Genomic DNA, 12,617 nt, shown 5'->3' with positions numbered 1-12,617 from the left:
GCATATGCTTATGCTACAGCTATCGGGTTGTTGATTCAGGCCCCAGGAATCCCAGAATTTATGTTCTTGCTTTTTTATGCCTAAATTGCTATAATGTTTCCTCCTTTAGAAAAAAGTGATAAAGATCCAGCATGTGATTGAAAATGGATAGTGAGGGGCCGCTGTAGGTGGCTTAGTGGATTGAGAGGCAGGCCTAGTAGAAATGAGGTCCTGGGCTCAAATTTGGCCTCAGACCTTTGTTGCTATGTAAGTCACTTAACCACTGCCTGGGAATGGATAAGTGAAATCGCTAGTCCTAACTTCATATAAACTATTCAACAAAGAAATGGTGGTCAACAACACTAGAATATAAACTGGTTAATAAATTCTTAAGAAACATACTATGAGCAGTATTGCTACCCAGAGAGAAGCAATAGTGGGCAAAACAAGTTTAAAGAGGATTTTACCTTTTCATTTCCAGAACTACTCATCTTGAGGGCCTGCTATATCAGGCGTACTTTAACACCACCTAAACTAACCATCTTATTTCTTTGCTTCTGAACATATAAACCTGAACCCCTTTGCTTTTTGTTGTCCAAGTCAAATCACTGTTACCATTGCTCTACTCCCTTTATTTCTGTTCACTGAGCCCATAACTTTCCAAAACAAAAAGAACTTTTGTCTCTTGCTATTTGAATGTCTTATTGGAATTTAAGCTTTTGGGGGGCAAGAGCTTTCCAAACATGCACCTTTAACTCATTGCTTAGCACAAAGTAGGTGTTTCTAAATTTTTTCCTTTATTTGAAGAGAGGCACTAAGCAAAGTCACCCCCAGGGCATTTAAAGATGGAAATGGATGGAAACCAACAAACTGAAGAACCATGAAAAAGACTCCTTTGTTTTTAAATAGCAGCTATCATGGACTGCAAAGCTACCTCCTAGTCCCAAATGTACTTGAATTGGAAATGGTACTGATATCCCTGACCTTTATTCTATATTTTTTGACACTTCCTAATGGGTTGATAAAATCTAGTTACTGTTGAGAATGGGCAATATGCTACCATTCTATAATTGACTAAAATATGTAAAAAAAAAAATTACCATTTATCATAGGAAGATCTTTAATTTGTTAGAATATGACACTGCCTTAAAGATGTTTTCAACTTATAACCTCCTCATAGTATACCCGAGTCCCGAAGAAGCCCTAATTTGATGGTAATGGTTATAAACATTAGGCCTGAAGTATCACTGAAGGAACTCTGCCATTCTGATGGAGATCCAGCACGGAGTTGTAGAGCAGTTCTCTGGGTGATGTCCTGTAGGTGTTCCTGTTTACAGATGATTCGAAGTTCTTTGCATCAAGTCCTGGAAAATTGCCTGGCCTCTTGGAAGAGATCTGGAACAACTCAAGAATTCTGTTGCCCAAATTACAATGTGCAGATGGATAGACAAAAGACATTATTTATGGGGGTGTGTATGCATAAAATCAGTCAACATAGACAAGCATTGTTTCCACAAGTGGGCTGTCCATCTCCCCATATTTCCCTCTACTAACCCCATAACAAATATAGAATGAACTGCCAAAAGTTTTGCAGGACTAAATGACCCCAAGCTTAACCAGAAATAGAGACTTTATCAACACTTGTTACTGTATTGCAAGATATAGAACAGCAGTCTCCAAGGAGTTGCATATCACACAGGGCAATGGAAGGGCACAGAATAGATGTGGCAGGCTACAAAGTGTAAGGAAGGAAAAATTCCCAGAAGTAAAGTAAAAGATGCCTTTGGAGATTTAGAATTGAGAAAGGAGTTGAGCCTAGTAGTTTACAGAATTTACAAGTTAATAAGTCTTGAGCTCTATCTAATGTTAATAGTCTTCAGCTCATCCTGTGGCCCAGGAAGAATATGTGAGTCACCAAAAAGAAGTTCCACTTTGGCTGAGATCTGCATCATTGGAGGGAATCTGGGATATTCCATCCAATGATGCAGATAGAATAGAATGTCCTCTAGAGGCTTTTTATAGTTTCTAAGTTTTAGACCTCATTTCACATATCTCACTTGATTCCCAAAACAGTTCTGTGAAGTAGTTGCAGATTGCTGTCTTAACAGATGGCAGTAAGTGGGATACCTGGGGCACATTGATTTTTGAAATTTTTTTCTGAAATGCCAACTTAATTGCTTTTATTGTGCTTTTTTTCCCCAAACGTTTTGGGAGAAAATTTTGAATTCTGACATCCATTTATCTTCACATATACCATTTTTAATGCGACTCCCTGAAAAAAGTTAAATGGGAACTGGTGCTTTCCCAGAATTTCTGAAAATGAATGTAATTTTAAAATAAAGCATTTTACTGTTTTGATGGGATGGTATATAAAGCACCATCTTTTAATGAGTAGAGAATATTTAATAGTCATAGGGAAAACAAGTTGATGGAAATAACTAGAGCCTGCCCTTAGGTATTCAAACTTGTATAATTTTCAGGTTAAAGTGATTTTTTAAAAATGATATACTTTTTTTTTTGGATAGAATAGCATACAGCAAACCTGGCCTGAACTTGATGCAAAAGCTGGTGAATTACTGAAAAGGAGGGTGGGTTGGGGGTGGAATCGAGAGTTTAGTGGAATCTCCTAGTATGGTGGCTGGTCTAAAGATTTAGTATCGTCAAAAGTTGTAGATATTTTTATGCTTCCAAACTGAAACCAAAAAGACTGGAGAAATATGAAAGATGAGGAAGGTGGACTTGAAAGACCATCTTGGATTTTATTTTTAAGCCTTTGTTAGTATGCTAGTACAGGCTAACAACTCACTTCTCAAAATAAGTATTCTCACTAGTCCTTGTCTATGCTTTCATTGATTTACGTGTACATTCCATTTAAAAAGTTAATATCAAGTATTCTGTAGAAATAACTATGTACTCACCTAAATTGTGGGTAGTGTTTTCATATACCTATATTATGTTTTATAGCCTCACAACTACTGAGTTTGTTGTTTTTTTTTTTTAAACCCCTGCCTTCCATTTTGGAATCAATACTGGTTCCAAGACTGTAGAGTGGTAAGGGCTAAGCAATTGGGGTTAAGTGACTTGCCCGAGGTCACTCAGCTGGCCACCTACCCCAAGGTTATTTTAAGATTCTGTTTTGAATACTGGAAATTCTCCATTCTTGCTTAGGAAGTGGTGTTTTTAAATCTTAAAAGAATCATATGCTGATTAGGTCATTAACATTTCTTCCTTTAAATTCCTCACCAATGAAGTATTTGACTTCCTTTACTGCCTGTGTGGAAGCTTAGAAACTAGAAGATAGAATAATTTAACTTTTTAAAAATGATTTTTAGTCATTACTTTTTTGTAAAGCTGAGACCAGATTTAGATGTTAGGAATTTTCCATTTGGAAATGAAGGAAAAGAGGTAGAAGCATTAATACTATATCGAGGCTGCAATTTTTTTTATGGTTGAGCTTTTGGCACCTCACTTTTAGTAAAATGGAAATAAAAACTTTAAAGAATTTTAAAGATTACATAGAGCTTTATAAAATGTAGGTATATATACAGGTTGTTTAGATTTGTAATATAATTTCTTGTAAAGCAAATGCTTTATTCAAGAGTGAATAGCCCTTAGGTTTATAAAGTATATCAGGCATTTTGAGTACTTTAATCTCAAGGAACTGGTGGGAGGAGGGGGAGAGAAGGCTTCAATCTATAATTTTGGTTTTAAGAATTTTCAAGGAATGTTTTGGTTCTATTGATACAAAAGCACTGTCTAGTTTCCTTTTTCCTACTCAACTTTAACATAATGGAATCCCCCCCCCCCCCCAGCAGTTTGTAAAATCAAGACCATTAATTTTCTTTACACTGCTTCTTCCTCTATCATTTCCCCTTTGGGTACTTGGGCATCTGTGCCCTTTTTCTTTTTTTTTTAATCTAAAAATTAATGCTATGTGTTGATTCTAAGCCAGAAGAACTGTAAGGGCTAGGTAATGGGGATTAAATGGCTTGCCCAAGATGACAAAGTTAGGAAGTATCTAAGGGCAGATTTGAATCCAGGACTACCAGTCTCTGGGCCTAGCTGTCTAATCCACAGAGCAGCCTAGCTGCCCCAGCCTTTCTTGTTTCTGTAGCATAGTCCCAAGCAAATTTGTTTCTGAATCATTAAGACTGTTTACACATTAGCATCCCTATAGCTGATTTCAGTGCAGAATTGGGAGTAATTTGAAACTGCTATTATGTTGCTGCCTCTGCTTTGCTTAACTGATTCATGTCTCCCATATTAGAACTGTATTACATGTAAGATTTTACATCTGTTTAGTCTGTTTAGTATATAGATCACCTTCATTTATTGGTGATTTCTTTTCTCTTCCCCTTACTCAGGATTAAAAAGGAGGGAATAAGAAACCAACATCAGTCAAATCCAAAACATACTCTCCTAACTTTACACAAAGGGGGGGAATTTCTCATATTTCTTGAGAGTCAAGTTTGATCTTTATGAGTATGTAGCATTCTTCCCTGAACTTTATAGGAATTCTGTTTAAAACCAAAAGTGGTTAAACTTTTAAAAATGTGACTTGTCTGTCCGAAAATGAAGTTCTGCCCTCTTGTTCTTTTGATCTGGGCTGGCTTCTCAGATGAGAATGATTGTTTTCTTTTTACACGTGAGGAATTGATGTAATTTTCATGAATGAATTAAGAGAACTGAGAAAGGGAGACACTACTAAGTGAAAGGTGGCACACTATAATTGAGCATTGAACCGATAAGACCGAGAGACTTGGATTCAGATTCCTCTTGCGACTTTTAATAGCTGTGAAACCAAGGGAAAGTAGAGCTCATCTCAGTTCATCTGTAAAATGGAGATGACTATCAGTAGTGCTGCTCTCACAAGGTGTAAGGATGTAATGTACTCAGTAGGTGTTGAAGTGGTATAAAAACACTGATGGTTCTGTTTGGTAACACATTGTAAAACTGAAACTCGGCATTCGCTCCTAAACATTGCAAATAAATCATTTGCAAATTTGTGCTTATGATAACTCCTAGCTTTCTCAGTTTTCTCCAATTAGTAGCTTATTACATAGAAGTAAAAACAAGAATTAAAGGGGGAAAAACCACTCCAGCAAGAGTCAGATGCAGATCAAAGCATACCGTCTTTCACAGTGTATTTGTGGTTTTATTTGGGTGGTTTGGTTTTGTATGAGTGTGCTCTTAACAATGACCCATGTGGAAGTGTTTTGCATGGTAATTTCAAAAAAATACGTATGCATCATTAGGTAATTTTTAGTTGCTAGAAATTTTCATTCATTTCAATAATAAGGAAACAGTGTAAATATATTTTAAACATATAACCCTTTATCTGTTGAGTATGTTTTTCTTGAAATAAAAGACTTATAATGGAAACACAGTAAGCTTCAAATTCCAAACACCATCAAATAGAATGCAGATTGGTATTGCTAGTTCCAATGAGTTTTAGTTTCCATTATTTGCTTTAAAAATCTGGCTTGCAATTTAAATAGACAGTGGACTATACTATATACATGACCAGCAGTCTGGATTTCATTATAAAGAGGGCAAAGCACAAGGTATACAAAGGGTAGCATTGAATCAAAATGGTGGTTAAACATTAAACTACTCAATCCTTTGAAAATATGGAATAGGACTATTTGTCCTGGCATACAGAACAACCTAAAATTTTCTTTTTTTTATGCATAGAGAACAACCTAAAATCATGTCTTTTTTTTTTTAACAGCTCCAAGCTTTCTTTGCTCCATACCACAAGTGAACGGAGGAGCTGGTGATGATGCTGACAGTATGCACATTGATAGAGAGTTTGCTGTTGTATCAGGTGGGAGTGGACAGTTTCCTGTTAACTGCAACAACATTCAAATGGTTGAAGACATCAAACAACAGGAGAGTGGTTCTATTGGACCAAAAGAGATAGAAATTTATACAGTTTCAGCAATGCAAACCCCTTGTCGTTGTAAGAATCAGTATGCATATTATTTCTAAGATACAAAGATTTCTTTGAATTTTTGCACATTGTTATCCAGTGTCTTGGAAACTTGTATTACTCTCTTAATTTGGGAGTTTGCAGACACAAGGAAGCATTTTTGACACACTTAGTGTGGATATATATACATATATAATAATTATGAAGTCATATTCTTATTTTGCTTTGAGGCTTAAACTTAATGTGCCTTTATCTTTTAAAAAAGTTTTTAATTTTTTTAACTTGGAAATACTTTTTGCATCTCACACATAGTATATTGGTAGTGTTTTCAGAGTAATATGTTCCTTAAAACAAATAGTTCTATAAAGATAATTCTCCTAAAAACTAGAAATTGCCAGAGCCTTTATAAGTGAAAAAGTAAAAAACTAAGTGAACATAATTAAAATTAAGGTAAAAAGAAAAAACTTAATATATATTTGCAAAACTTATAAGATTTTTATTTTTGTTTTCATGTCTGATTTCATAGGCTTGGAACTGTTTGTAGAAGTAGATCAATAGTCAAATTTTGAATTTTTAAATAGCAACAGATTAAATTCTTAATAATCTGCAATATTTTAAAAAGAAATTCTAGAAATGTATCTTTAGTTATATTAGTTTAAAAGCTCTTTTCTCAGCCTTTCCACATACTTTAAAGATAGACATTATAATAATTTTATTAATGAATTATGATATTTAGAGATGTAAATTTTTATTGTTGTTTTTCTATATGCCAAGTGCATCTCTGGAGATAATAGGATAACTGTTTTGTTTTATGAATTAATATGAAAGCCATTTAAAAACTAACTTTAAAAGGAAACATAATATATATCCTTTTGGAAATGAATTATGATATTTCTGGTATAGCAAATTACTAAAGGAAAGCCATACAAATGATATTAGTGAAAAAGTTTCCTTAGGTAGAATTACCTTGTTTACTAAGTAATCTAAAATCCTAGGAACCTATTTTTTTTAAAGAGCAGATAGATAGGTACTCCCAAATGGATGATGCTCTAATTAAAATAGTAACCACATTTACTTGCAGTTAAGATCTCTGTAACCATGCAGATGGATAAATGCCAAAGCTACTCCGTAAAGCAAAATTTAAGAGACAGAACAAGCACTGGGACAAACTTCTAAGTCACTTATAATGGACATCAACTGTTCCTGTGGGACTTCTAGCAGTTTACTTTGTTAAAATTGTAAACCATTCATTTTTTAGCTCTAGATTTCAGAGTAGAGACAGAAAAGTTGCTCAGCTCTCTGTGCCAATAGGCACATAATTTTTATCAGTCATAATTATTAGTTTGTGACATCTTTTTTTAAAAAATCCTAAAACAAGAGTGTTTTTTTATTTCCCCCTATTTTTAGCAATAATTAGTCTGTCTTTCGCTGTTACTCTTTAAAATTTCAGGGACCTACCATTTAGAAAAATGATCCAAATTCTGCCCTTTTGGGCTAATTTAAACGTTCGGGTAGTCTCATTGAATTAAATAGCCACTTGAAATGCATTTTTTTAGTGTTTATGTTTTTTTTAAGGACATTATACTTCTGTCCAGAAGCCATGCTACAATGCTGCCCTTTAAGGTCTGTGCCAGTGCAATTGTTACAGATCTACCTCACTTTATGCAGTAGATGGATGCATTCCTGAAAAATGTATAAATCAAATTTTTACATTTTAAATTGCTGGGAGGGGCTGAATATCTGAAGGAATCTTACTGTGAATCCTTTTTAAAGCAACTAATTGCCCCATAATTTATCTCTGTGTAAATCTGGATTTTCATATGCTGGGTTGGCTTAAAGCGAGGTACACCTGTCTAGGTGAGACCCTGCTATAACAAGATCACTCTGGTACAGGTGGGCCCCGCTTTTAGATGCCATGCATTCCTGGAGGCTGCATCTTAAAGCAGATCCGCCATAAGGCAAAATCCGGGCTGTGTATGTGCTGTTGCCTTCGTCTGTTCGGACATCGGTGGAAACTGTGGAATGAGCAGGTAAAAGGCAGCAAGGAGGGAAGTATAGGCCTTTATTAAGCAGCATTAAATGGAGCTGAAGGGTAGAATGTCAAGTGGCAGGTTTGGGATTGACTGTACTAACCAAACCCCTTTGAGCAGGATCTCGGAGACGGTCTTGCCATTGCAATTTAGTATGTTAAAAGCAAGATTCTGGTGGGTTTGTAATTTTTATTTTCTTTCATGATAGTGTTATGAGGCTGTATTACTTGGCTTGGGCTTTTAGGTTGTTGATCCCTGGAACTAATTTGCTTAACCTAGCTGCTTGAGAAAAATATTACTTCCCTTTCCAGCAACTTTTAATTCTGCATAGGTTATGAAAATAGGCTGCCCAGCTGCTCCTGTGTTCTTAAAAAGTACATCAGATCGAAGTTAGCTAGTTTTGAAGCAACAGACACAGTTTTTTGAGCAATTGCCTAGCTTTTTAATTACCTTTGGGAATCTTGATTACACCATCTACTATTTCCATCTCGTTAAAGAGATTTGGATAATTGATTGGGCACATCTACTTGTTTTGTCAAAGTTTTTCTTTTTTTCTCTTATCTTTCAAGTGGATACAGCTCCCCCAGCCAAATTTTATCTTTAAAGAAAAATTGTGGCTTTGTTTTTTAAAAATAGGAATTACATAGTTTCCACCCCTGGGACAAATGGCCTGGGAATTTTGTTGTTGTTAATAACTTTTTACATATAATTATGCTTATTAGCTTAGGCCATTATTTATCCTTCAACTTAATAACAGCTGATATTTACATTATACTTGGCAACAACCCTGTGAGATACAAAGTGAAAATATTATATTATTATAGATGAGGAAACTAAGGATTAGGGTGTTTACGCCATTTGTCCTGGTTAAACGACAGGAAATGACAAATGGACTGAAAATTCACATTTTCTAACTCCAAATTGAAGATTCTTTCCACTACACTGTTGTCCATGAAACTGCTGCTCTAGGTTCAACTTGAAAGATCAGAGAAATTATCCATTTTCCTCTGTAGTTAAGCCATAGTAGCAGATTTTATGGTAGTTATGAGAAAATACATCTTGATTGATGTATTTCTACTTTTTAAAAGTTTATAAACTTGTTACCACACAAAAATTGATGACTATTGGAACATTGTAAACTTTGTCTCCATCATTGGCCGAAGCAAAGTGTTTTCTCCTTTTATTTTTTTGAAAAAGATTAGGAAGGAGGCATGGGTTGAAGTTGAGGGGTTGGGGAATGAAGATGTAGCATAATTGTGCAATGTAGGAAAAGTACTTAAAATGGAAGAAACTAAAATATGCACTTTGACAGGGCCTCAATATGCAAAAGCATGCATCAAATGCTTCTATATGCGAAAAGCTATTAGAAATAAACTTTGAAATGGTCATTGTAAGACTATGTTTAACTATTATAGTAGAGCAGCACTTTAAGTGACAAACCTTTAATAGCCTCAGGTTAGAGGCAAATTTAAACTACTTTATTCTCTGTATTCATATCTACATAAACACTTTTAAAGTTACAAAGTACAGAACAGTAATATATATATTGATCTATTCTAGGACTTGTAATAGATATTTTTCCTTCATCAATATTTTACTGAATAAATTTTGTCTTAATGAAGCTTTAAAAATCAGCGTTTCCCCATATTTGTTTTTTTTAAATGTGACTGATGTATACTGAATATAATCATTTTAATAAAATTCAGAACTAGTCATTCAAAATGACATTTTGCATGAATATCATTAATATTTCTATGTTTTCTTTTCGTAAACATTCTGGTCTATGCATTCTGCCAATGCTATTATTGTCTCTGGCATTTTGCATGTGGATTATGTCACATTTGAGCATTACTTAAAGAAAACAATTCCTATAAAATTTGTGTATGCTCTTTCCTAAATTATTGGTCTGAACTTGCTTGAGAACACTTTGCATTGTCTTACATTCTTATAAAAAAGCTTCTGTAATTAGCTTGCTTCAGTTACTTTATGGACTGTTTTCCTCAATCTTCAGTGAAGTGTTACACTTCATTTTAATCCATTGTGAACACCATTTTGTATTTTTTCTTGGATGGGGGGTTGGGTTAGGTCCTGTGATTTCATTGGTATTGGGAACTCCTAGAGGAGATAACTCAATTTCTCTACAATGCAAACCTGCTAGAATATATAGTCTTGAGGTTGCATTGGGGCACTAGGAGATTAGAATTCTGCTGATCACAAATCTGTTACTTGTCCAAAACTGGGCTTGAACCCAGGTTAAGGCTTTCTAGTGAAAACCTACATGTACTCATTGGACTATTTTTTTTTCAGTCAAATTTGTTTTTTTTTATACTTTTGAGTGTGATGGAATTTACTTCACAGGGAATTTTTTTAAGGGGATTTTTCAAGTATAGCAGAGAATGTCCTCAAAACAGTTATTTTGAAAATTACTATAAAATAAGGTTTTAATTTGAAAGACTACTTTATAAAGTAAGGATAGCTTAAGTTTCTTAATTTGACCCCACCTTTTTTATATTTTATTTTTTTGGCAAATCATAACAGTCAAAATCTGTGCTATTTTTAGTATATTTTAAGCATACCTATCTATGCAAAGTATCTTGAAAATTTGTCCATACTGTACAGAGAGGATCTAGATGATTTTGGAAAAAAAATTTTTTTAAATTTTTTTAAATTTAATTATAGCAAAGTTTTTTTATGTTTTTTCCCCCCCATTGATTCTGAGTTTTGGTGACAGGTGTATTTCTTAATGCAGATATGAATAGCAGTAGCTCCGTTTTGAATACATTGACAAGTGGATATGCCACCAATGGACATTTGGACTTCCCTTCCACGACACAGCTCAATGGGATGGAAAACGGAAATGGAGAATGCTTAACAGCACCCAATGGAATTAGCAATGGATTAATTCCAGGACTGACTTTTGCAACTAGCCAGAAAACTCCCTCTGTTAATGGTGCTGAAGAATCAGAAAAGTCTATGAACATTTCTCCTGACATGTGTGGCTCTCTGCACCTGAACGGGAGCCCTAGTAGCTGTGTAGCTAATAGACCTTCCTGGTTAGATGATATTGGAGATAATTTGCACTATGGACATTACCATGGGTTTGGGGACACAGCTGAGAGCATCCCAGAACTTAATAGCGTTGTTGAGCATTCCAATTCTGTTAAAGTGGAAGAGAAGTACGATAATACTATCTTGGGCACAATGCACCTTTATCATGGTTCCTAAAAGGCATTGTATATTTTCTTCACTTGAAACACATTGATTTATACTGTTGACTGACTTTTGGAGGAAATATCCATGTAGCATTAATTTTGAGGAATGCCAAAACTACCTTTTTTTTAACACCGATTTATTGGAAAAAGTAAAGCTTCCCATTTGATGGTTTCCTAATTAAAGTGAAGTCTTAGTTTGTTGCATGAGTGGGACTTAGTGACTAGGTATTGTTACAGTGGGATGCTCTTTCGGAATTAAGTTCCTTTTTTTTAACATTTACTGGTCACCAAGCCCAATACTAGCACCAAAAATTGATATTTTTCCTGTCAAACCAGAGTTGTATACAGTGGAGATAGAAATTAAGAGGCCAAAAAGAATTGTCTTGATTACTTTCCTAAGTTTATTATACCTGTTCAGAGGTATAAAAACTTTCATTTACTTTTCTAGTTGAGTAAAAGAGAAGACCATATTCTCTCCTTTTATAAGGTCAGAACTATTTCAACCTTAGAATAGATTGCTCATACCAATCTCAATGTTTATATGGAGGAAAAGACTTTTGTCTTGAGTTCAGTTACATTTGAAAATGAGTTCACCTTTTAGACGCTAAAATTTGTCATTGGACATGTATAGTCCATTCTTTGGTGTCAGAGAATTACCAAATTAAATATTTGGGTTTCTGACATGAATGAAGTACGGTGGAACCCAGCTCAGTGTTTGGTTGCAAACAGAGACAGCCTGGAGTTAATCCTATGTTAGAATATTTTTATCTTGCATTTTTACTTTATGTGCTTAACACTTTACCATAGATTGTCCACTGATGGGATGTTAGCACGGTTTACTTTATATGCAATGAAAATTACTGTTGTTTGTAGAATTTGTTAGGTCGGAGTATTTCAATTTGATTGTTTTTTGATACATGTTGGATTTCCCTTTTCCATCTCCACTCTCTGGAGGTATATTCTGCTTTAGACTTCTTCTGCTATGTATATTTAGCCAGTTGAGAGACTCTTGAAGGAGTCTCACACTGAATTTGTATTGTTTATAGTTTTATACAAGTCAACATTGATGCAGTTAGTAGTGACACTGCAAGTATTGTCATTTTCTGCTTTGGTGATTTCATAATGAAGAATGGTGTGATGGAGAAATGTTAAATGAGTAAATTAGTGTCCTAAGCGAACTACACCATCTTTTTTTTGTTTGTTTAAAAAGGGACCTTTCCAAATAAAATAAATTTCTTATATGCTCAACTTTCCATGGGTTGGTTGCCTTTTTATTTTATTTTAAGTGATTTTAATGTGGCATTTTATCCCACAGAAGGATTCCCGCTAATGCCCGTCTTCAATCTCTGATGCATTTTATTAAATTCTTATCACTTTTCCTACAGAAATAGCTTGGAAAAAATCTCTGGTCCTTTCATTTTGTTAGATAGGTTCATGTATTTATTGTATATGCTTTATTGAATC

The 12,617-nt window shown here is 34.5% G+C and overlaps 1 protein-coding gene across 3 annotated transcripts in view; it reads left to right on the top strand.

Annotated features, from left to right (window-relative positions):
* Positions 1–12,401, top strand: part of ANKRD10 (ankyrin repeat domain 10) — a 45,838-nt gene extending 33,437 nt beyond the window's left edge. Inside the window, exons 5-6 of one of the 3 annotated variants that reach the window (XM_001374825.5) lie at positions 5,711–5,806; positions 10,691–12,401. In XM_001374825.5, coding sequence (XP_001374862.1) covers positions 5,711–5,806; positions 10,691–11,166 — 572 coding nt within the window. In that variant the 3' untranslated portion in view covers positions 11,167–12,401. Of the gene's footprint in view, positions 1–5,710; positions 5,942–10,672 lie in introns of all 3 variants that reach the window. The other 2 variants (XM_016424920.2, XM_016424919.2) reach the window with 2 other exon arrangements.
* The last annotated feature ends 216 nt before the right edge of the window (positions 12,402–12,617 follow it).

The sequence above is a fragment of the Monodelphis domestica genome, chromosome 8 (genome assembly GCF_027887165.1).
Source record: "Monodelphis domestica isolate mMonDom1 chromosome 8, mMonDom1.pri, whole genome shotgun sequence".
Lineage (NCBI taxonomy): Eukaryota > Metazoa > Chordata > Mammalia > Didelphimorphia > Didelphidae > Monodelphis > Monodelphis domestica.
The sequence above is the reverse complement of the archived record's forward strand: the minus strand, read 5'-3'. Positions and strand labels throughout refer to the sequence as shown.